Genomic DNA, 25,588 nt, shown 5'->3' on the forward strand with positions numbered 1-25,588 from the left:
TTTTTCATAGTAACCAAAAAGATAGTTCAGAGAAGGCATGAAGTAAAAAAAAAAGATGAGTGATTTAAATTGGTTGTATATTGAGCTTTATATATTGCTAGGTTCTTTTAAGGAAAAAAAACTAACTGGGTGAAACACACAGATCGATTTACAGATTAATCAATTTGTCTGTTTTGCCTTATAATTTTTTGCTTATTTTATCTGCCATGTTAACGAATGCCACATTTTGATGTGCTCTGACCATTCTAAGGGTTCGTTCATTGTGCTCCTCAGAGACACGTTACAAAATTTTCCTATTTGGGAGGTAGATGCCTGCTCCTCATTAGCTGGGACAGCCAGAAGTGTGTTCGTTGCATAGCTCCAGAGCCAGATAGAAAACCAGTGTCTCAAAAGGACATGCCAGTGAATTTGCCCTGCTGTAGAGTAACCCAGGGGCTTTCATTAAAAGTGTCAGACTGCTTCACCAGAGCTGGTGCTGATCGGATGTCATGTTGGTGCCTCTGGAGAGTAAGTGCTGACACCCACTAATGGCCTGACAAATTGTTAAGTAGCTGATGTAGTTTTGGTTGAAGAATCAAGTCACCAAGCCTTGTTATACCTGGACATTTAACGCTGTAGCATTTGCTCTCATATGCACACATGAATGGAGGTGAAAGCTGTCACAAGGGGTGAGGTGCAGCAGAAGCAGTGTTTTTTGTTTTCCCTGCAAAATAGGGGATTTTGCGGAACTAAGATGGTTCCTGCTGAACTACCAATCAGTAGTATTTACTGAATGCTTACTTGGCAGGGCACTGTACTAAGTGCTTGGGAGAAGACAATAAATAGTAGGTACAGTCCCACCCCACAGCAATTTACCTGGCCAAGAATCTTGTGGCAGTTATCTTAGGCATCTGTGGATTGAAAGCACATTTGCAACCATTAGTGGGAATAATTATTGATACAGTTAAATCAATCAATGGTATGCATTGAACACTTCCTCTGTTCAGAGTCCTGCACTTTTCATTTGGGAAGTACAATAGAGTTAGGTATAATCTCTGCCCTCAAGGAGCTTAACATTTGGTTGTGGGTAAATCGACACTGAAATAAATTACAGGTATGGGAAGTAAGTGAGTGCTGTGGGGGTGGGTGAATATCTGCGTGTCTAGGGCGAGAGGCTAAGTGTAAAGGTGAAGTAGTCAGGAGGGAAAGTAGAGTGGGGCAGTTAGTAAGGGAAGGCTTTCTTGGAAGAGATATGATTTTACTTAAGCTCTGAAGATGGGGAAAGTGGTGGTCAGTCAGAAAGAGGAAGGAGGGAGAGTGTAAATAAAGAGAAGTGTGAGAGATGAGAGCAAAACATGATGACTAGGTTGGTATTAGAAGAGTGAAGTATGCAAGCTAAGTTATAGAGTGAAAGGAGCAAGTATAAGCAGAGCAGAGAGAGTTTGAGTGCCTTAAAACCGATGGTGAGAAGTTTCTGCTTAATGCAGAGATGGAAGGACAATCATTGGATAAGTCAGGGGTCAGATGTGTGCTGAACATTTTTTAGAAAAAAAATGATCCAGGTAGCAGAGTCAAGTATGGACTGAAAAGGAAGAGGCCAGAGTCAGGATGGTCAGCGAGGAGGCCAGTGCGAATGTAGAGGTGGATATGAGCAGTGAGGCAATAGTTTAGAAGAGGAGGGTTTGGATTCTAGAGGTACTGTGAAGGAAGAACCAACAGGATTTAGTGACTGACTGAATATGTGAATATGTGAAAGAAATGATTTGAATATAATGCCAAGGCTGCAGGCTTGTGAGACATGGAGGAGGATGGTGTTGTCTATAGAGATGAGAAAGTCCACGGTGAAGAGAGAGTTTGGGAGCAGAGATGAGTGGTTCAATTTTGAATATGTTGAGATTGAGGTGGTGGTACCTTCAAGTGGAGGTGTCCTGAAGGCAGAAAAAAAAAATCCAAGATTATAAGGACAGGAGGTTGGGGCTGGAAATATAGATATTTGTACATCTCCCTTCCTCTATTTTTTTTCTTTGTCCTTTTTTTTTTCTTTTAAACCTCTGGCCCTCTGCTCAGGTCTGACCATTTTCATCTTTCATACAACATTCCAGAAATCCTCAATATTAAATAAGGATGGCTGCTAGGTAGGGTCATGGAATAGGGGTTAGAATAGCAAATTCAGAATTTGGCCTCCTGACCCATGACTCATCATGTTCAGTAAGCATTAGGCTAATGATGAGTAAAATAGCTAGAAGGGAACCTTAAAATAGTCACTGGGTAGATGTGATTGCATAGGGCTTACAGCACAGAGCAGTTGTCTCAGGGCAATTTCTTTCAAGAGACTGTCTTTTCGGGGGTGTTTTGGGTCATGATAACCCTTATATCATCTCATTCCAGGAAAGAGTGACCCTTTCTGCTTGTTGGAGTTGGGCAACGATAGGCTCCAAACGCATACAGTTTACAAGAACCTCAATCCCGAGTGGAATAAAGTGTTTACGTTGTAAGTATCAGGAGGGAGCAGCAAGTGACCCAACTGTGATCATGGAAGAATTTTAACTCTGGTGGCTACAGAGGAGCATAGCCTAGTTGAAAGAGCACATCCCTGGGAGTCAGAGGACTTGGGTTCTGATCCTGGCTTCCCTATGTACTTGCTGGATGACCTTGGGCAAGTTACTTATCTTCTCTGTGCCTCACTTCCCTCATCTGAAAAATGGGGATTCCCTACTTGTTCCCCCCCCATTTAGACTGAGCCCCTTGTGGGACCTGATTATACTGTATCTATTCCAGCACTTAATATAGTGCTTGGCACATAGTAACTGCTTAACAAAGACCACAAGTTTTAATCTTGTTACTGCCTTGTGGAATGACTTGGTCTGGTCTAATGTAGGATTCCCAGGTAGACTCAAGGATATTCTCATTATTTCTGTGTACTTCAGGGAAGCACCCTGGTTTCTCCTCTTTCCCAAAGCCTCTGGTTCTATCATCCCATAATATATTCAAGTCAGACTAGAATGGTAGGCCAGTGAGCAACCTAGGTATTTGAAGAAAAGGATTCTTAATTACTAAATCAATCTCTGAATCAGCTTTTCTGAATCCAGGATAATTTAGTTTTTGGTTAGGGAGAACTGCACATAGAAACTTGGCATCCAGCCGAGTGAGTTGGCAATTAGCACATGAAGCCTGGAAAACCCATAAACGGCATTATATTTAGGGAAGCCCACCCCATTCTTGAATTTTCATACATTCCCAATGGCTCATCTAATTCCAGAGATATGAACCACCCAGTCTTTCATGTTCCCCTGCCAAAACTTTCAAACCAAACCAAATGCTTAGGAAGCTGGGGATTTTCATATTTCCCAGCCCGTTTTAGAAGTTGTGGCTCTTGGCACAAAGTTGAATGCTTGTGTTAGGTTTGGATAATAAGTGTTCTAACGCTGTCATGAGAGTACAACAAGTTTTGATAGGGTTTTGAGAGAAGCATAGTGGCCTAGTGGATTGATGACGGGCCTGGGATTCAGGGGACCTGGGGCAATCACTCGTATTTATTGACTGCTTACTGTGTACAGAGCACTGTATTAAGTGCTTAGGTGGGTATACTATAACAAGATAACAGACACATTCTCTGCCCACAATGAGTTTAAAGTCTAGACCTGAGTTCTAACCCCCCACTCTGCCACTTGCCCAATGTGTGACTTTGGGCAAGTTACTTCTCTGTATTTATTACCTCATATATAAAGTAGAGATAAAATATCTGTTCTCCCTCTCAGACTGTGAGCCTCATGTGGGGTGGGGACTGTATCTCATCTGTTAATATTTACATCTGCTCCACCATTTAGTATATAGATAGTAACTGCTAAACAAACACCATTATGGTTATAGAGTAATGGCCTTTTAAGTGCAAGAATGGAGTTCACAAATTCACTTTTGTGTAGGATCTGGTTAATTGCCAGATGCTGAGAGTCACTGGTGGAGGTTTTCACTACAGTTTACCTTAGCTTGCACTAACTTATCCTGATTTTTATGGAACTGCAAATGCTGTCTCCTCTGTAGTTTCTAGCATTTCAAACTGAACTTTTTGATTGTTAACGAAATTGAAAAAGGGGTCTTCAACACTGAATCAAAATAAAGGAAGAGATTTCCTACCATTTTAAATTGAACTAGTTTGCAATAACTCCTTCACCCTCCTATCAATCAGTCACTGGTATTTATTGACACTACTGTGTGCAGAGCACTGAACTAAGCACTTGGAAGGGTACAGTACCACAAAGTTGGTAGGCATGTTCCAGCATAAATGAGCTTTCAGTCTAGAGGGGAGGCAGACATTAATATAAATAAATAATTTGCAGATCCTGATCTATGTTTCTTTCCCAAGCAGTACAGCGCTCTGCACATAGTAAGTGCTCAATAAATGCCATTGATTGATTGAGTTATGAATATATTTTCATTCTTTTTCTTTCAGATTAGTACCTCTGAGTTCAGTTCTTGTCCATGAGAGGAATGTCACAGAAGCAAAGTTGTGTGTGTGTGTGTGTGTGTGTGTGTGTGTGTGTGTTTTCATAGAGATGTATAAATCTGCTGTGATGGAAGGTTTGGGAATACAGTCTTTTTGATTTAATTTTTAGAATTTAATTAAATGGTAGTTTTATACTCCAAGGAAATACAGGCTTAATTAGTGAAATAGTGTTTTCAGATTTTCATGGAGCAGGCTTCATTTGAGTCTGTTTATATATAACTCATTCTTTGCTTCCTGTTGTAGCTCTATTAAAGACATCCATGATGTACTGGAAGTGACAGTGTTTGATGAAGATGGAGATAAACCCCCTGATTTCCTTGGAAAAGTCGCCATCCCCTTGCTGTCTGTAAGTTATCTTTGATGATAAATGCTTCGTGCATCATTCTGGGATGATGGGATTCACTGGGCTTGAGTTACATTTTCTTTCCCTATTTGAATCAAACAACCCTGATATGGTGATAAACAACACCAGGATATTTCCCAGGCAGGCTTTCCGAGACTCCATGATGTTATAAATTTGACAACCTCTGCTATTTCCATTTAACATGGAGTCACTGGGAAGAAAAGATCATTTGCTGTGCCCTTGGAACTATTAACTCCTCTCTTAAGGTGGAGCTCTCAATTTAGGCGAAGGTGTGGTGAGGAGGATATGTGAGACTAACTCTCCTAAAAATGGCCAATCATTGATGAGGTGTTTTATGCAAAATGCCCCCTTTTCCAAATCACTATTTTCTTCTAGAGAGTAATTGGTCATAGGTTGACTGAGTGTAGACTTGTTTGTGGTTGTGATGAAGAGAATTGCTGAAGTTGTAGGGAAAGCATTGTGGCCTAGTGGAAAGGCCTGGGAGGTCAGAGGACCTGGGCTCTAATCCTGGTTCTGCCAATTACTTGCTTTGTGACTCTGGACAAGTCACTTAACTTCTATGTGCCTCAGTTTTCTCATCTGTATAATGGGGATTAAATTCCTGTTCTCCCTCTTACCTAGACTATGAGCCCAAAGTGGGACAAGGACTATGTCCAACCTGAATAAGTTGTATCTACCCCAGCACTTAGAACAGTGCTTGATACAAAGTGCTTAGCAAATACCTTAACAATAATAATAATAATAAAAACCATTGTTATATGCAGACATTTACAACTTTCTCATGGCATACACTTTTTGATAGGAACAAATGGTGAACTTTAGTAGGATTAGGAAGGCTGCCCAGAAGGGTGAATGGTGTGATAACGTTTTGAAGATAACCGAGGACATGTGCCTTTCCCAAAATAAATAAAAGTAACCCAAAAGAGGAAAGGATAACATTCCCTTGCATGGTAATAGAGAAGGAGCAGTATAAGTTAGTGACTGGACAACTCTTAATCAACCTGATGGGTATGTGTGTACACAATGTCCTGTTCCAAAATAAATATGTATAGAAATTATGCTTGTTCCTGAGCCAACTTGTAATGTGATTTGTTTTGCATCCGAATGGCACCTTTTCAGCCACTGTGGCTTTCTACATTTCCTCTCTTTAAGACATATTTTTTTAAACCATTTAGAGTATTTTAGTGGATGGAGCCAGGATCTAATTTTAAAATGAAATTAGTCAGCTTTACAGGAAGTGCCATTTGATGTTTACAAGGGGGAGGGTGCGGAAATAGTGCACTTCTTAACATCTTTTATTCCATTTTTGATCACTTTGCTAATTCCTCCCCAAATCCTCATATCCCCGATGTTCCTGGAAAAGAAAGACTAGAGCATCTGCTCTTCCCTCCTATAGGATCTGCCCCTGCCAAATGCTCTCTGTGATCAGTGGCAGACTGGGTTTGTAGAGAAAAATTGTTAGGCTGGGAGTTTCTGGGTTTCAGTTTATGAGGATTGGGTCACATAGCTGTTTAAACTGGACTTTATATTCTTTTGCTTTTTTGAGACATCCACCTAGATAGATTTTGGCCCTTTTCTTGTACACCTGAATGTTTTTCAGGGAAAATAAGAGTAGTTGGTAGGTATTAAGTATTGCAATGCTAAAAATGATTACTAAATACTACTGTGGGGCATGGCAAGAGCAAGCCAAAAGATTGCCAACATTCGCTCTTGGTAAACACTTCAGTACGTCACTTCGGAGATTTGGACCAATTACTGAAAAGCACCACATTGGAAAAGGACCACATTGATGATGATAATAATAATAACTGTGGTTTTTGTTAAGCACTTAATATATGTCAGGCACTGTACTAAGTGGTGGAGTCGATACAAAATAATAGGGTTGGACACAGTCCCTGTCCCATGTAGGGCTCACACTCTTAATCCCCATTTTATGGGTAAGGAAACTGAGGCACAGAGAAGTTAAGTGACTTGTCTAAGGTCACACAGCAGAGAATTGGCAGAGCCTGGATTTAGAAACCAAGTCCTTCCAACTCCCAGGCTTGTGCCTTATCCATTAGGTTACACTGCTAATGAATTGATCAATCAGTTAATCTTATTCATTGAGTGGTGACTGTGGGCAAAGTACTGTACTAAGGGTTTGGGGACGTATAAGGTAACAGAGTTGATAGATATGTGCCCTGCCCACAAGGAACTTACATTCTAGAGGAATGTATACAAATTGTAATGCTTACCAAGTTTCTAAAGCTATTCCATGGCTGCTTAGAGTTAAAGTGTTCCTTGCCTTGTCTTTTTTTCACATAATTGTTGGTTTAAACAGATTTGTGGAAAAAAACTATTCCATCCAAAAATTAGAAATTAGGTCCAGAGGTCTGACACCTAATTTTATGATATGCTACTGATCCTTGTAGAAACTCTTCCAACAAACCCTTGACTCAGTCAACAAGAGCACTCACACAGAAGGATCCCTTCAGTGATTACGAACAAATCTGTAAAATTGGCAAAGCTCTGTTAACTAACAGCAAGCTTTAAGAATACCATTTCAGTAGCTGAAAATTCTTCCATTCAATTACAAAATATATTTGAGTATTCAGAGGTGCAAATGGTTATTGAATTCTGCTATCTAAGCAAACCACTTTCTCAGCAACACACAGACCAATGCAAAGTAGTTTGCAGAATCAAGTAGATGAGCCCATGGCATCAGCCCTCAGGTTACAATGATAGGCTCCAGAGTGTGGGAGTGTCCATCGTTCTCTAGAGTTTGAAGACTAGCACTTACCATAGTTGTCATACTTGACTCTTACAAATAGTGAGCAAGTAAATCAACATCCATACTTCACATCGGTAAGTACATCAGCCTCGAGGCAGTATTGACTTCAACTTAGCTTCATTAGGTGCTCTGCTTGAGTTTAATGGATGAAAGCAATTGACCAGCTCTTCTCTTCCCTCAACTATATCCCTCAGTCAGTCAGTCAGGTAATGGCAGAGGGGAAGAGACTGAGAAGAGCTGCCTTTCTCTAACACCCTATGGCTTTTTGAGTCTATGACCTTATGAGCAGGCGTCTTTTCTTACGAACCCCCATGTTTTGTACTTACTCTTCCAAGAAGCCTTCCCTGACTAAGCCCTCCAATCTTCTCCCACTTCCTTCTGCGTCGCCCTGACTTCTCCCTTCATTCATCCTCCCTCCCATCCCCACAGCACTTATGTGTAAATATGTATATACTTATGTATTTTAATGTCTGTCTCTCCTTCTAGGCTGTGAGCTCATCATGGTCAGGAAATGTGTCTGTTGTTATATTGAACTTCCCCAAGTGCTTAGTTCATGCTTTGCACACAGTAAATTCTCAATAAATACGATGGAATGAATGAATTAGCACTTTCCCAAGCACTTAATACAGTGCTTTGCACACAGTAATTGCCCAGTAAGCATCACTGATTGACTTTTCTAAGGTGTCAGAATAGCTGATGTCAGTGACTACTCTGTGCATGGTCCTGGGACTTGGAAGGATCTGGGTTCTAATCCCTGCTCTGCTGCTTGTCTGCTGTGTGACCTTGGGTGAGTCACTTTACTTCTCTGTGCCTCAGTTACCTCATGTGTAAAATGGAGATTAAGTCTTTGAGCCCCATCAGGGCAGGGACTGTGTCTATCCTGATTAACTTGTATCTACCCCAGCACTTAGAAGAGTGCCTGGCACATAGTAAGTGCTGAACAAATACCATTAAAAAAAGGAAAGATCAAAAACACTTGTCAGTAATAAGGCAATCTCAGGGAGTTGTAATATCTGGGCAAGGGCTTTTGTCAGGGGGATGCTGCATGTAAAAATGTCTCCATATCAAGAGGAGGTAAACTGCTTTACAGATAGCTGGAAGGCTCAAAACAACAGGAAAAGCGTCATCATGGTGGGTGGTGAATTCATTGAATTACCCTAAGTAATGGAGCAGGGATAATGATTATGGTCTTCACTAAACACTCATCACATCCTAAGTGCTGGGGTAGACACAAGATTTTCAAATTGGACAATCCCCGTTCCCTGTGAGCCTCTCAGTCTCTTCTATTTGTGCTTTACAGATGAGGAACTGAGGACCAGAGAAGGTAACTGACTTGCCCAAAGTCAGCCAGCACACCAGTAGCATGGCTGGCACTAGAACCAGGTCTTCTGACTACAACACTTTCCCAATAGATAAATTCATGGATAACAGATTCATCCTGCTATGAGAGGAAAAGGCTAGAGATGTTATGTTGTCCATCCTAGCCATTAGGATAGAGTCAGTCAATCATATTTATTGAGTGCTTCCTGTGTCCAGAGCGCTGTACTAAGCACTTGGTAGAGTACAATACAACAATATAACAGACGCCACAACGAGCTTACAGTCTAGATGGAGGGTCATGAAGGTAATCATCACATTGTCAATCCAAGCATCTTGCTACTATAATTAGAAAAAGAACAATTACCCGGATTTGGTAGTGGCTCAGTAATACCATTGCTTATGTTATTAGAGCTGGTCTACCTGGTTACTAGTTGTTTCACTGCCAACTCTCCAGTATCTATTCAGGGTAATGTTTTGTAATTGTGAGTTGTCCGTGTCTTTACCCATGTTGGACAAGTAACTTTAGAAGCAGCGTTGCCATGGATTCAGAGGGCCTAGTTTGTAATCTAGGTTAATTTTAAAATGGTGTCATCGTATCCCCACACTCTCGTGAGGGACAGGGACAGTGTCTAATTCCTGCCAGTGTATTCTCCCCCAGAATTTAATTCGGTGCTATGCACACAGTGAGTCCTTAATAAATACTATTACTTCTACTAATCCCAACTCTACCACTTGCCAGGCGTATGACCTTGAGCAAATCACTTAACTTTTCTGTGTTTCACTTTGCTCATCTGTAAAAATGGGGATTAAGTACTTGCTCTCCCTTTTCTTTATAATGTGAGCCCTATGTGGGTTTGGGACTGAGTCCAGTTTATCCCAGTGCTTAAGTGCTTGGCACATAGTAAGCACTTTGCAAATACCACAGTTGTTATTATAACTTATGCCTCTCTTTTATCTGTGCAGTGGGAGCTCTAATTCTATATTTGCACTGGTATATCCCTGGATCATCAGAATGAAAATTTAGAAATTAAACACAAAATCTGGGCATAGTGTCTGCAGGCCAACATATGGTTCCTGAACATTCTTCACCTCAGTTTCTGGTAATTGGATCTTTAGTCTTCATTCAGGCGACTGCTTTCTTCCTCTCTTCAAAGCAGTTTAACCTTTTATTGTTGGAGTGAATTAAACTATCTCTCATTCTCTTTCTCTTTCTCACCACTCTCTCTCTCTCTCTCAATCCTCTCACAATTGCTCTAGGTGAGTTTTGCTCTGTGCAACCTATATAGCTGTCTACATTATTGATAAAGATTGGAAAGAGAAGCAGCAGTTTCAAATGCTTTAGACAGGCTATCCAGTGGGACTACCCATTACCCTTTGCAAACATCAAGGATGGTGATGTACTTGGATTTTATCCAACTGCGTTGTCAGGTCATCAATATGTGACACAGGCACAGTATCAAAGCTATATACCCCATGAAGCTTCTAAAATCGATGGGCCAAAAAAGAAAAAAATCCCGAAACTTTCTTTGAGATGAGAACAATGAAAACACATCACTTGCTACGTGAAGGCCCTGTCTTTTTCAGCATCTTGTCAATCCAATCTTAGCATATACTAGTTCATTAAAATTCTCAAGCAGTCTGTAAAGTGCTGCCTAATAGATTTAACATTGGCTTGCTACATCAATACCATTTTCTGTCACATTTGTTTTACCTGGGACATTTGTATAAACAATTCAGTGAATGTATTCATTAATTCCAAAAACTCAACACAAAAGAGGTCAAGAGTGATGTACGCTGAGGAGAATTTCTTCCAAGACCTCAGACTAAAGCCCTCTTCACACTTGAACAGCCCTTTTACACCCAACTTGCATGCTCAGATAAACACACTAGTTATATAAAACATACATTCAATTCCACACCATTCAGAAACAGCATAAATTTTGTATTGCATGCTTGTATGAGCAGTTCCTGCAGTCTTATGCAACAGCCAAACTGTTTTTTGTTTTTCCCTATAATCACTTTGCTCAGAATTTAGGAGAGGTGGTTGGCATTTTCTGCTTCTGCATCCAAAGCTGGATTGGAGGTCTTAGAATGGAGAATGTCATAATTTGCTTTAAATGTTTCAAACTCTTTTTTATGAGGTTGCAGACTTTAGTTGCCCTTCAGCTTGGTTGAAGAACATGTGTGGGAATGAGTACAGGGGAAGCAGCATGCCTCAGTGGAAAGAGCTTGGGCTTTGGAGTCAGAGGTCATGGGTTCGACTCCCAGCTCTGCCACTTGTCAGCTGTGTGACTGTGGGCAAGTCACTTGACTTCTCGGAGGCTCAGTTACCTCATCTGTAAAATGGGGATTAACTGTGAGCCTCCCGTGGGACAACCTGATTACCCTGTATCTATCCCAGCACTTAGAACAGTGCTCTGCACATAATAAGCATTTAACAAATACCAACATTATTATTATTGCAGTAGGTACATTTTCAAATTGCAATCCTGTATATTTCTTTAATGTGCTCTACTCTTCCTCAAAATGACAGTGTCTAATTAAACACACTAAGCATGTTTGAAAAGAATCCTGATATTTTAAAGAATCAGTCAATGGTATGTATGTTCAGTGCTGTACTAAGCATGTAGGAGAGTATAATACGTTTGGAAGATGTCATCCCAGTTTTCTAAAAGGTTACAGTCTATAGGGGAGACAGACATTAAAATAAATCAGACATGGGGAGCAAAGGAATGAAAGGACATGCTTGTAGGTGTTCTGGCCATGAAGGGCGTGTGGGGGAGGGAGAATGGCAAGGGCTTAGAGGATGGGATTTAAGTTGATGGGATACTATCAGCTCCTTTCAGTCAGAAAAGGTGCCCACCAATTCTGTTATATTGTACTCTCCCAAGCACTTAGTCCAGGGCTCTGAACCCAGTAATTGCTCAAAAAAGGTGATTGATCGAGAGTTGGTAGAGATGGAGAATTAGGATGAAAGGATGAGAGCTTAGTCCAAAACGTATTTTTGGAGGAGATATGATTTCAGCAAGGCTTTGAAAACAAAGAAAGTGCTGGTCTCCCAAATAAGTAGGGGGAGGAAGTTCCAGGCAGGTAGATGAGGTGAAACCAATGGACAGTAAGTAGGTTGGTATTAGAGAAGCAAAGTGTGTGGGTTGGGTTTGTGGGGGAGGAGTAGAGTAAGTAAGGGGGAGATAGCTGATTGTCTTGAAAATGAAGGTGAGGAATTTGTCCTTTGTGCTGAGCTGGTTAGGTAACAAATTGGAGATATTTGAGGTATACTGTACTCTCGCAAATGCGTAGTACAATGCTCTGCACACAGTAAGTGCTCAGTAAATATGATTGAATGTATGAATGGTATGATAGGTACTTGAACCAGTATGGTAGCAGTTTAGGCTGAGAGGAAGAAGCAAATTCAGGAGATGTTGTCTTAAGTATATATATGTTACCATTGTTGATGTTTAGGGGCATCGATTAAAAATTACAATATTAAGTGTGTGAGGATTTTTTTTCATATTTGAATAGATAAATTTATAATATTTTGCCTGATTTTTTTTTTCCTGAAAGACACTAAGAATATGTCTTTGTGTAGGATCATAACAATAACATTAATGTCATGTGGTAAGATTACTAATTCCACTCAAGATTATCCAATGAGACTAATCTAGTAGTCAATTCACTCAGTGTCATGAAGAGGCAGCATGACATAGTGGAGAGATTACAGGACTGGAAGAAAGAAGAGCCAGTTTCAAACCCCAGTTCTATAACTGGCCTGCTGTGTGACCATGTACAAATCACTTAACCTCTCTGAGCTCAGTTTTCTCATTCATAAAATAGGACTAGGATAGATTGTGAGCTGCCTATGGTACGGGGACTGTGTCTGCACTTGGGTAGATCTAAGGTTATCAGTTCATAATACATGGTAGAGAAGGAAAGGTCAAGGTTCTGGGACTCAGAGGACCTGCATTTTAATCCTGGCTCTGCCAATTGCCTGCTGTGAGACCTTGGGCAAGTCACTTACTTTCTCTGCTTCACTTTCCTCATCTGCTGTTCTCCCAACTAAGATTGTGAGCCCCAAGTGGATCAAGGACTGTGTCTAAACTTCTTAAATTGTATCTAGACTGAAAGCTTGATAGGGGCAGGAAACGTGTACCAACTCTGTTGCACTGTACTCTCCCAAGCGCCTAGTACAATGCTCTGCACATGGTTAGGGCTCAATAAATGCCTTTGATTGATTCATCTACCCCAACATTTAGAAGAGTGTTTAGCACATAATCGCTTAGCAAATACCATAATTATTATCATTGTAAATGCTCATGAACTAATTAGTGTCAGAGGGCTTCTCTCTAGACTTTAAGTTCCTTATGGGCAGGGAATTTGTCTTCTGTCTCTGTATTGTACTCTCCCAAGCACTTAGTGTAGTGCTCCACATATATTAAGACTCAGTGATTACCAATGAAGATACTAACTGCCATAATTATTATTGCTCCTATTATAATGTACTTTTAAAATAGTGTAGCATTAATTATTTGGTATTAACTACCATTTTCTGATCCCTGGGGAATATGTATATTTTAAATATTCATTTACCTGGTTAGGCTCTTACTGCCTGGAGCATCATCTCTGAAAATTTATGTTGTGTGTGTGTGTATTTACATATACACATATGTGTACATACACACACACACACACACATATGCATATACATATACACAATTTATGTATATATAAATTTTCAGAGATGATGCTACAGACAGTGAGATTCTACCCATGTTAATGAATATTTTTGAAAGACTGATGAGTGATAGCATTCTTCTAAAGTTCATCAGGCAAAGAGAGTTATCTAGTTAAGCATCTTTGGTGAGACAGCAGTGTTTAAGGCACCTTCCCCATTGAGGGGTGCAATATCTCTGTGCAGCCTCTGCAGCAACTGCAGACAGCACATCATTGTTTGGTGTGGCACTCACTGGCCATGGTAAACATTAGGCTTGATCTACTTCCAGGAGAGTAAGGAACTATTTAGGTTCTGAGGTGGGCTTACACCTTCTTACATATAAACTGGCCTATAAATTGTGTGAGTTCAGTTAACTGGAAAACTAGAGCTGATTTGGGGTAATTGAGAATGGAGAGAGGTTCCAGACAGCAGAAACAGATAAAAACTTTGCAAACATCATTATGGTGCCCTTTCATTCAATCATATTTATTGAGTGTTTTCTGTGTGCAAAGCACCGTACTAAGTGCTTGGGAGAGCACAGTGTAACAACAAATGAACACATTCTGCTCCCATTGAGCTTACAGTCTAGAGGGGAGCTCACATTCTAGAAGAGACTTGCATATAGCTATGAATGCATTGAGTTGGTTTTTTTTTTATGGAATTTAAGTGCTTACGATGTGCTAGGCACTGTACTAAGCACTGGGGTAGATACAAGCTAATCAAGTGGGAAATAGTCCATGTCCCACTTGGGGCTCACACTCTTAATCCCCATTTTACAGATTAGGTAACTGAGGGACAGAGAAGTTAATTGACTTTTACAAGGTCACGCAGCAAACAAGTGGTGGAGCCAGGATTAGAATCTAGATCCTTATTGACTCAAAGGCTCTTTCCACTAGGTCACGCTGCTTCTTTGATAACATTTGTTTTCATTACATGCATTGGATAAGACACCTTTAATGAATTAGGGAACCTCCTTCTGCCACCATACATGTCTTTGGATCAAAAATGATTGATTTGTTGAAAGAAACAGTTTTAATCAAGGTGTGGTTAACAGAGAGATTTCCTTAATACAGGAATTGTTGGGAAGGTAACCCTGTGTTACAGGAGAACTGAGTGTAATAATTCCAATAAACAGCTTACATAATGAGCTTGCCTGTGTGGAGCAAGGGTGTTATGAGAAAAATTTGGAGTACCTGTTTAGGGCATGGAACCTCCTTCTAATGTTGCTAGTAGCATTATACCATGTCTGGAGCCTTGGGGCTTTTCATCTTGCCTCCATCTCCACTGCATGAATCCTTATTTCACTACTCCTGCTTTCCTGCATTCTGCATTCTGGACTCCTCTACTACTCAGTCCTGCCCCTGCTATCACTCTTGATGTCCTTAAGGTTGGTCCTGAGAGGCCAAGGTGTTTGGGAATCGGTTGAGAGGAGCAGTCCCAAGATCATTAGCATTCAGCACTTAGTACAGTACTTAGCGCTCAGTAAAGTGCTTGGCACATAGCAATTAAATACCATAATAATTATTATAATTATTATTATTACTCCAGATATCTTGGAAATCAGGCACAGGCTATCTTTGATTTATTTTGTCCTCATAAATTCATAGTTTTACTGCCTTTCGGTGGCACAGCAGTGTAGCTGCCTTTTGTGGTCAAAGATGACATTGACAATGAGGTTCACCAGTGAGTCTGTGTGTGACTGAATAGTCTCATGTGGGACATTGTGCACATTGTTGCTTATGGGAAGCAGCATGGCTTAGTGGATGGCGCACGGGCCTGGGAGTCAGAAGGGCGTGGGTTCCAATTCTGGCTCTGCAACTTGTCTGCTGGGTCATCTTGGGCAAGTCATTTCACTGCTCTGTCCCTCAATTGCCTCATCTGTAAAATAGGCATTAAGACTGTGAGCTCTATGTGTCTAACATGATTAACCTGTATCTATCTCAGTGCTTAGAATAGCGCCTGCCACATAGTAAACACTTAATCAGTATTATTATTATATTACAAGTATTATTACAGAGAAGGAGTGTGGCTCGGTGGAAAGTGCACGGGCTTGGGAGTCAGAGGTCAAGGGTTCAAATCCCTGTTCTGCCACTTGTCAGCTGTGTGACTGTGGGCAAGTCACTTAACTTCTCTGTGCCTCAGTTACCTCATCTGTAAAATGAGGATTAAGACTGTGAACCTCACGATGGATAAGCTGATTACCCTGTATCTACCCCAGCGCTTAGAACAGTGCTCTGCACATAGTAAGCACTTAACAAATACCAACATTATTATTATTATTGTCCCAGGTACAGACATACAAGTAGCTGGCTAACAAGTCAAGATTCTGCTAATACAAGTAGCAAGAGTACTTATTAAGGACTTACTGTATGTAAAGGACTGAATTTTAACAGCACAGATGGAATCCACCATTTTTTAAAATGGGCATGCTAGTTGCACCTGCAAAATCAGAAAATAATACTTCAGAAGCATTGCTTGCCTGTCTAGACTCCTTCATTCCCCTATAATGGATCACAAACTTGCTCTATGTGCTCTAAAATGTAACCCAAGCTCTCTTAGACCACTGTTGTCTAAATATTAACCACTGCACTCTTTATGATGAACAAGTGTTACTACTGCTTGATGCTAACTGGGCTAGGACAATCTGGATTATTATAGTTCTGCTAAATTATAATGTTTTCGTCCTTTTCAATTCAACAAAAGTCTGTGAAGGAATAAGCTTAGTTTATTTCCAATTTTTTTTTATGAAGATCAAAAAACTGTGAAATCAATATGAATCTTTAGGGGTGGATTAACTATAATTGCACATCTTCCCTGTATAAACCAAGCTGATGGTTTTATTCCTTGGTATTAATTCTGATTATCTCTCCTATTGATTTGACTGGTAATGGTTTGCATCAGTGAATTTCTAGTGAAGTAGAATAACACTTCTTAATCCAACAGAAATACAATACCTTAAAAAAATGGATTACTCTGTTATGAAACTCTGTCATGTAGGTTTTACTTGCTCTTCCCACTAAATGAATACACCACCCCTAAAAGTTCACTTCACCAGCTCTATAACAAGTCTTGCTGTTTTCAACACTTAGAATTGAGTTTTTCCAAGACCCATGCCCCACACAAAATTTAATGGTGACAGACACAGAATTAGAGTAGTGGAGTTGCGCAGTCTTTTTTCCTGACTTTTCACGGTGTTTTAAGTCAAAGAGCAAAAATGGGCATTTTTTTTTTTTGAAGTCCATACTTGATTAGAATCCTCTACACTGTAAACTCCTTGTGGGCTGAACGGGTATATCAACTCTGTTGTTTTCTCCCAAGTACAGTGCTCTACACCTAGTTAGCACTCAATAAATACCATTGATGATGAATACTGTTGGGAAAAATACAATGAGAAAGTTTAGGGGTGCTAAATGGTCCAGGATAATCATCCTGTAGACTGGGCAGGGATTGTCTCTGTTGATGAAGTGTACATTCCAAGCGCTTAGTACAGTGCTCTGCACACAGAAAGCACTCAGTAAACACGATTGAATTAATTAAAGTGGACATCAAGAAGGGCAGTCATCACACTAACCCAAATTTTGCATTTCTATTGTGATTACATTTTTAAGGATTTTACTATTATTTCAACCTGCAAATGATATGGAATTATATTCTGCTCAAAATATAATTTGAGAGGGTTTTATAGCACACCTGGAGAAGCTGTCTGAAAGATCTATTCGTTTGGATTTTTGGCATCTTTAAAAGGTAGAAAGTGGTAGGTACATGGCTGGTGACATGAGTAACTTTCACTTTAGCTCTTTAATGACCATGAATGACTCAGATTTTAACTTTGCACTCAGTGATAATGAATTAGCTTTAGTCAGGCTTAAGAAGAAATGAGATCTTATTTTCTCACCCTCTTGCTGGCCTAGGCAGCCCTACATACATGGCTGAGAAGTTGAAAATTCCAAGGTGAGGAGACTATAACTGCAGGTTGAATCTAAGAAGAGTAGGTCCAAAATTAGTTTGTCATATTGCTAGGTTCATTTGGACTTAAAAAAAAAGTCCTATGTTCTCTTAACTGTTCTGTGGTGAAAAGCGGAAACTGAGAATCCTGTTTGGCCAGTGTTTAGGAAGGAAACGAGTTCTTTATGGGGCAGCTCCTTCCTTTTAACCACTGGCCAGGAAGACTATCTTTTTGCTGAAAAGCCATTCTATCTAAAGGAGGTGGGGCAGCCTTGGGAAGGAAAGTGACCTCTCCCTTGTAATGTGAAATTACCTATTTCCCCGAGTGACTGGTTTTACTCATTTCCATTACTGTTTATAGGAACTGTGCGAACTACATTCATACCACAATAGCAATAGACATTTTAAATATGGTGGAAGTTTCATGCCCTCAAATTTTCCTTGTTATCTTTAATCTTTGATCATTATGGCTCCAAATTGAGCTTTTGGTGAGCTACAGTTTTATGTTGTTGCCATTTAGAATTAACTGGTATGCTTCCTAAAAAGCCAAATGTTTAATCAATGCACATACTACAGTGTATAATAAAAACAGTTCTGCCATCAGATTTGAAGTGGAGAGTGCCTCAATTTGGGCCAAATAGTTTCCAAAGTGGAAAGAGAGATGTTTATTTTATAGACAGCTATTACACCCGGGCCAGTGTGCAGATTGATATTGGACACACATTCTGAACTGCAGGGATATTTGGGTACTCTGTGAATGCTGATTTCTTTGCTGTTTCAGAGCCCAACTACAGTGATGGCTAATGCAGTTTTTTTTACCAGGATTGGGCCTGGTCAGTCAGTAGTCTTCAGTCCTTTTTTAATAACCTTATTTTTAGGTCTTAAAGAGAAACAGAGTGGCCTAGCGGAAAGAGTATGGTTAATAATAATAATAATAATGTTGGTATTTGTTAAGCGCTTACTATGTGCCGAGCACTGTTCTAAGCGCTGGGGTAGACACAGGGGAATCAGGTTGTCCCACGCGGGGCTCACAGTCTTAATCCCCATTTTACAGATGAGGGAACTGAGGCCCAGAGAAGTTAAGTGACTTGCCCACAGTCACACAGCTGACAAGTGGCAGAGTGGTTCTAATCTAATCTAATAATAATAATAATAATAATAATATATAATAATAATAATCTAATCTAATGGTTCTAATCCTGGCTCTGTCACTTGCCTGCTGTGTGACCTTGGGCAAGTGACTTTCTGTGCTTCAGTTTCCTCATCTGTAAAATGGAGAGTAGAGTGTCTGTTTTTCCACCCCCTTAGGATATGAGTTTTCTGACCTGATTATTTTGTATCTATACAAGCTCTAAGTACAGTGCTTGGCACATAGAAAGCAATTCACAAATATTGCAGAAGTCCATTTAAAATCAATAATAACTTGGTTTAACTGCTACTTTTTTTCTTTTCCATCAGTGTATTGGTTCACTCACTAGAGTTTTCAGTCAGGTTGTTGTTACCCCTTGCCTCTCTCTACAAATGGCAGCACTGTTGTATTAAAAGTTGTGTTGTAATAGGTTTAATCTGCGGTTTACAGTCCTTTCATCAGTAGTCATTTTGCATTTGGGGTTTTGCCATATTGAAGGTTTTGAATGAGAATGCACACCAATAAATATTTTATCTTTTATTTATGATAGATTAGAGATGGACAGCAAAGTTGTTATGTATTGAAGAATAAAGATTTAGAACAAGTTTCCAAAGGAGTTATCTATTTGGAGATGGATGTCATATATAATCCGGTAAGTCTAAATGGGCATTTATTTTGTAATCCTCTATAAGTAGTGAACCTCCTAAGGTGCTTATGCCAGGGAATCTTCCTGTAAACACAAAAAGAAAACATTAAATATTCCAGACCCTGATTACACCTCGAAGGGAAAAGATGAACATTTCCCAGCTCTCTAAAGCTTATTGCTTGATCAATCAACCAGTTGCATATAGTGAGTGCTTACTGTATGCAGAGGACTGTATTAAGTTCTTGGAAGAGTGCACTGTAACAATGTTGGTAAACGTGATCTTTGCCCATAAGGAGTTATAGTTTAGACAGGGAGACAGACATTAATATGATTAAATAAATTGTTACATAAGAGAGATGGGACTGAGAATGGGGAGAATAAAGAGTGCAAAGCCAAGTGCAAGGATGATGCAGAAGGGAGTGGAAGAAGAGGAAATGAAGGCTTAGTCACAGAAGGCCTCTTGGAGTAGTTGTGACTTTAATAGGATTTTGAAGATAGGGAGAGTGATGTTCTGTCAGATATAAAGTGGCACGGAGTTCCAAGCCAGAAGGAAGATGTGGGAAAGGGATTGGTGATGGGACTGACACACAGTGAACAAGTTGGCACTAGGGAAACAAAGTGTATGGGTTGGGCTTTAGGAGGAGTTCATTGAGGTAAGGTAGGAAGAGGTAAACTGATGAGGTGCTTTTAAGCCAATGGTATAGAGTTTCAGTTTGTGTGGAGATGGATGGGCAACCACTGGAGGTTTCTGAGAAGTAAGAAGATGTGAACTGAATTTTTTTTTTCAGAAAAATGAACCTGGCAGTACAGTGAAGTATGGACTAGAGTGGGGAAGTGACAGAAGGCAGGGAGGTCAGCAAGGCAGCTGATGTAGTAGGTAGTAGTCTAGGTGGGATAGGATGAGTGCTTAGATCAATGTGGTAGTATTCAGTGTCAGTGAAACTGAGGTAAGATAATGTTTCTAGCAGAGGGAGTGGATGCTAGTGAAGAACGCAGCTGGAGTAGAGGCTGTTGGATTTGACAGGAAGGTCATTGTTGACCTCTGAGAGGGCATTTTCCGTGTCCTAGCATTGGGATCGCCTCCTGTTGAGAGTTTTGTGGAGTTAACAGTACTTGCTATGCCAAACTGCACAGTGTGTTTTTAGTGTCCATAAAAAATGTAATTTAGCAAAAATAAATTTGAGGTTGGATTAAATCTTCAGATTTGATTCCCCTATTGTTGGGCAAATCATGGTCTAGATATCTGAGGAAATTAAGGATCTTTTAAGAGCCACTAAGGGATGATTTACTACCCTGGAAAGTGTGTTGTTGGGTTAAAGGCAATATTGCTAAAGTTGAAATATATAGAGCTGTCTTGGTGCGATAAATCTTTCGAGAGAGCCGATCAGTATAGAGACCACCTTTGGTAAGAGAACACTATGACTCTCTCTCTCTCTCTCTCTCTCTCTTTCTTTCTCTCTCTCTCTCTCCCCAGAAATCTAAAGTTTAATTAACTTTCTGATGATATTTTTTTGACTTGATTTGAAAAGGCGTTTAATGCAAATATTATCTCCCAACAATATTTTTCTAGGTGAAAGCAAGTATCAGAACTTTCACACCACGAGAAAAACGTCTAATTGAAGATAGCCGCAAACTTTCAAAAAAGGTAGGTTGATGCTGTGAGATCTCAGCCATTACCAGGGGAGCATAGGCATGTCTTTTTAAATCAGGGCTGTCATGCTAGTAGGCTGGTACTGTATTTATTTCTCTTGGTGAACACTGAATTCATCAGATCTTGATTCTTCCTCAAATCTGCTTCATTGTAAGTGAAAGTTCATCTTGAACACTGCCAAATCCAAATCTTGATCCAGTAATCATCTAACCTGCCTTAACCCTCGACCATTCTGTATCATTCTGGTCGCTGACCCTCTTCCATGATCTGTCACCATAAGCAGGATGTTATTGCAATCCAGTACCAAAATGGGCCCTTTGGTTCAGGTTTCTTACTCAGGGACTCAGGGACTCAGGGTCAGCGGTAGTCTCTTCATGAGAATTTTTCACCCATGGCCTCCTAGGCAGCTTTTGGGTTTTGTTATAAGGCCCTGTGCCAATACTGTTTTGAGTCTTAACTATCTTGTATCTGCTGCCCTTGATCCTCTCTTAATCATTTCCACACACACAAAAAAAGATAAGGTCGTGCTAAAGGAAACACCAAATTTTTAATGTGACCTTTGCATTCCTTTTCAAAGTCCCTCCCTGTACTATTCAGAGACAGTGCAGGATTTTATTCTTTACCCATTGTCCCTCTTCAGTTGTGTAACAAAGAACAAAGTGTCCCTTTTTAAAAAGTGTTTATTACTTCCCCCACTTCCTATTCAGTGAGCAGCTGTGGATTACAAAAAATAGTTAAATATATCCATAAAGCATCTTATCATCTTCTGTGTGCTATTGACCAGTTCGGGGTGTTCGAGAGAGGTACTGATCTTCTGAAACAAAGCCTTCAAACATTTGATTCTTACAGCCCCAATAGTAACCTGAAAATAGTCTCTTACTGTATTTGCTTGAAACTAAAAGATATGCTGAGGTGAGTGTAGGAGTACTTCTGAAAACAAATTGAAATTTGCCTGCATTGGGAGAGAAAGAAATTTCTTTTCCAAAAACATTCCACTCTTTTGAAAAATGAGGAAAGGCTCTGTGGTGGGTGTTTTTAGGGAATGAGCACAAGAATAGGAGAACTGTTAATCACATGATGGGACTGGTACTTGACATATAGAGTCCTTATACACAGTCCTTTACTCATCAAACTGTTACCTAGTTTAATCTTTCATTTTCTGTAGTTGGATCACTTTTAAAAGTGGTCAGAGACATTTTAATAATCTCTACTGAAGACCTACTTATCAGCTGGCCATAACCCAAGGAAACAAATCTTGTTTAGTTTTACTCCCAACGAAATGTAGTTTTATGCATTGAGGATTCAAGATATATTAACAAGTTTCCCTTCTCAAGACAGCTTGTATTCCATATTTCCCCTATGGGTAATGAGTGATGAAATGTAAAAATCAGCACCTCAAGAAGTCTGGGGACTAAAAATGAATTATTATGGAAGGGCAGAGCTTTGAATGATTTTGGGAATTGATGCAGGAGCAGATTTGGGACATTCAAATCTTTTTTTTTTTTCTTTTTGTCATTTTCTTTGAACTATTTTGTCAGATCTTATCCAGGGATGTTGACCGGGTGAAAAAAATTACCATGGCGATATGGAACACACTACAGTTTCTTAAAAGCTGTTTCCAGTGGGAATCTACATTGAGAAGTGTAATAGCATTTGCGGTAAGTGCATCTCTTCATGTTAAAGTTAACTCCAAAACCTTTTTTTTTTCCTAAAGGCCTCTTGAATCCAAATATATGCTCAATAAAGTTTGTAAACTAGTGGTTTTAATTCAGATAGTTTTATAGTGGCATTTTAAATTCATCTCCCTCTCTGTCTTGTTTTCCTTCTCTTATTCCCCATATCCTTTCTAAACAGTGGATTCTGTAGGTGCTTTCCGAGTCTCTGTACCTCTGCTTCCACTTTTACCTTTCCAAATCCTTTAAAACCTCCCACACAGATCCTTATTTCACTTCATAACAGAAGAGGAAAATGAAACTGACAATACACTTCACTTAGCTGTTTCACTTAGCATCTCTGTTGGTCCCTGAGTGGAGCAGAGGGTTTTCACTTGACTAGAATATCACAGTTAGGTTTCAGGCATCACAGTTCCAGTGAAACAGAAATATGTTGATCTACTGATGGTATTTCCAAGAGAATGACAAAAATGATTAATGGACTACAGAATTGATTCGAGGAAAGATTAAAATAAAGAGTAGAAATAGGCAGGCTAAGTAGAGGGAAATGGAGTCTGAAAGCAAAATGAACCCCAGCCTGATGACTGCAGCCTGGAGAGAGAGCTTGCCAATTTCTTGATTTTTCCAAGATGGTCAGCTGGGTCTGACAATCTAGCCAAGGACCTTAAGAGGGAAAATTCCTACATTTTAGGAAAAGTACTTTCAGATTTTTTAGGCCCATCAAGTTGATGACAAACTCCTTTGCTTTTGTGGTCTCTTAAAAATCCAAGAAAGGGCACAGTTAGACCCAAGTTAGATGGAAGGAAAATATCCAACACACCCAGTAGTTGTCTTTCGCACACCATGTCATTTCTAACAAAGCCTGTCTAGACAACATTAGGGGAAAAAGCTATCCTTTCTAGAAGTTTAACAGGTTGGCTGTATAGATTTTTCCATATCTGATTTTTTGAATTCTCTTTGCACTTCAATTTTCAACAGGACTTTTCTCCAAAGTTATGCCTGCCTACATTGGTGGTTACACCTTGTAGGGTTGCAGGTTGGTCTCTGACTGTGACAGAGTGGCCTAGGCTGTCCATTCATTTAGGCCCTTCCATAGGCAGCTGGTCCTTTTTCCTGCCTTTGGAGAACCTCAGGTAGTGAGTCCCTAATATACTGTATGCCATTTTGTATCGGCACTAGTCTGCCTTCCACAAGGTCAGACACCTGATTCCAATCATGAAATGGTCTGGTCAGCAAAATAGTTCCAAAGTCTTCTAAGCCAGAGCCAAGTTTTCCACCTGTTTGTTCCACACAGTTCAGTTACTTTTCTTCCCCTCCATCCTTCTCTTCCCACCCTGGCTGCAGTCTCACACAATCTGCCAGAACACTAGGAGTTGTTCCTGATTTCCATTTGGTAATGTGACATTTTCATTGTGCTTGCAATGCTTGGCCTGCTATGAAAGGTTGCAGAATTCTTTCTTGGTGGTCCAAAGCAAAGATTAGTGTGGGACATATATGAGAATCTATAGGAATGTTTTGAAGGATTCTCCCTTTCAGTCTCACTGTTTGGGAATCTGTATGATTGCACTTGGTTCTGGAGCCCTCTGATGAGATCCCTTCAGAGAGCATTTGCTACAGATGAGTAAAGCAAGCCACTGTGAAAAGGAGCACCCTAGGACTCACATACCCAGTGTCTGTGTCAGCTATTCTAGATGCTTAACTCTCTTCTCAAACCCCCTGTCTCCACTCCCACTCTTTCTCCCAGTGACCTGGCCACATACTTTACTGATAAAATTTAAACCATCAGACATAATCTCCCTTGCTCGTCATCCCTCCCTCCCTCCTGCCTCTTCTTGAGGCTCTCATCTTTCCCAGCAGTGTATCGCAAGAGATCTTCTACCTCCTCTCAAAAATCTATCTGCTCCACCTGTGTGCCTCTGACACCATCCCTTCACACTTTATCAAAAATGCTTGTCCCGTCCTTTCTTCCCTCCCTGACTGCTATCTTCAACTGTTGGATTTTTCTCCTCTGCTTTCCCAAGTGTTACATTGTTATATTATACTCTCCCAAGCACTTAATACAGTGCTCTGTGCACATTGAGTGCTCAATAAATATGATTGACTGACTGACTTTAATACATACTTATGTCTATCCTAAAAAATCGCCCCCTTGACTCCATGGCTCCCTCCAGTTATTCCATTAGGCCATGGTGCTTATTGTGCCCTTTAATGTCTGTCTCTTTTCTAGTGTGTAAATTCCTTGTGGGCAACTAACATCTCTACCATCTTTGTTGTTTTGCATTTTCTTTAGCACTTAGAACAGTGCTGTGCACACGGTAGGCACTCAGTAAATACCGTTAATTGATTTCTTATGGTATTTGGTAAGGGTTTACTATGTGCCAGGAACTCTACTAAACACTGGGGTAGATCCAAGCTCATCAGGTTGGACTCTGTCCATGTCCCACATGGGGTTCACAGTCTTAATCCCCATTTTACAGATGAGGTAACTGAGACCCAGAGAAATTAAGTGATATGCCCAAGGTCACACAGCAGACAAGTGGCAGAACTGGAATTAGAACCCAGGTCCTTCTAGCTCCCAGGGCCATCCTCAGTCCTCTAGGACACACTGTACTGAGTTGATGGAGTAATGTGGCCTAGTGGAAAGAACATGGGGCTTGGGAGTGAGAGGACTTGCATTCTAATCCTGCCTCTACCAGCTGCCTCCTGAATGACCCTGTCCAAAGTCACTTAACTTTTCTGTGCTTCAGTTTCCTTATTTGTAAAATTAGAATTCAATACCTGCTTTGCCTCATACTTAGCCTGGGTGCCCCATATGAGACAGGGACTTCATCCAGTCTCATTAATTTGTATCTACCTCAGCACATCCAACAGCGATTGACACATAGTAATGCTTAAC

General features: G+C 40.2%; 1 protein-coding gene across 4 annotated transcripts in view; it reads left to right on the plus strand.

Annotated features, from left to right (window-relative positions):
- Positions 1 to 25,588, plus strand: part of MCTP2 (multiple C2 and transmembrane domain containing 2) — a 229,837-nt gene that overhangs the window by 133,682 nt on the left and 70,567 nt on the right. For all 4 annotated transcript variants that reach the window (XM_029066580.2, XM_029066584.2, XM_029066581.1 and 1 more), the window contains 5 exons: positions 2,368 to 2,470; positions 4,727 to 4,829; positions 19,273 to 19,374; positions 20,939 to 21,013; positions 22,558 to 22,677. In XM_029066580.2, the coding sequence (XP_028922413.1) occupies positions 2,368 to 2,470; positions 4,727 to 4,829; positions 19,273 to 19,374; positions 20,939 to 21,013; positions 22,558 to 22,677 (503 nt within the window). The remainder of the gene's footprint in view (positions 1 to 2,367; positions 2,471 to 4,726; positions 4,830 to 19,272; positions 19,375 to 20,938; positions 21,014 to 22,557; positions 22,678 to 25,588) is intronic.

Source organism: Ornithorhynchus anatinus, chromosome 5 (assembly GCF_004115215.2).
Source record: "Ornithorhynchus anatinus isolate Pmale09 chromosome 5, mOrnAna1.pri.v4, whole genome shotgun sequence".
Classification (NCBI taxonomy): domain Eukaryota; kingdom Metazoa; phylum Chordata; class Mammalia; order Monotremata; family Ornithorhynchidae; genus Ornithorhynchus; species Ornithorhynchus anatinus.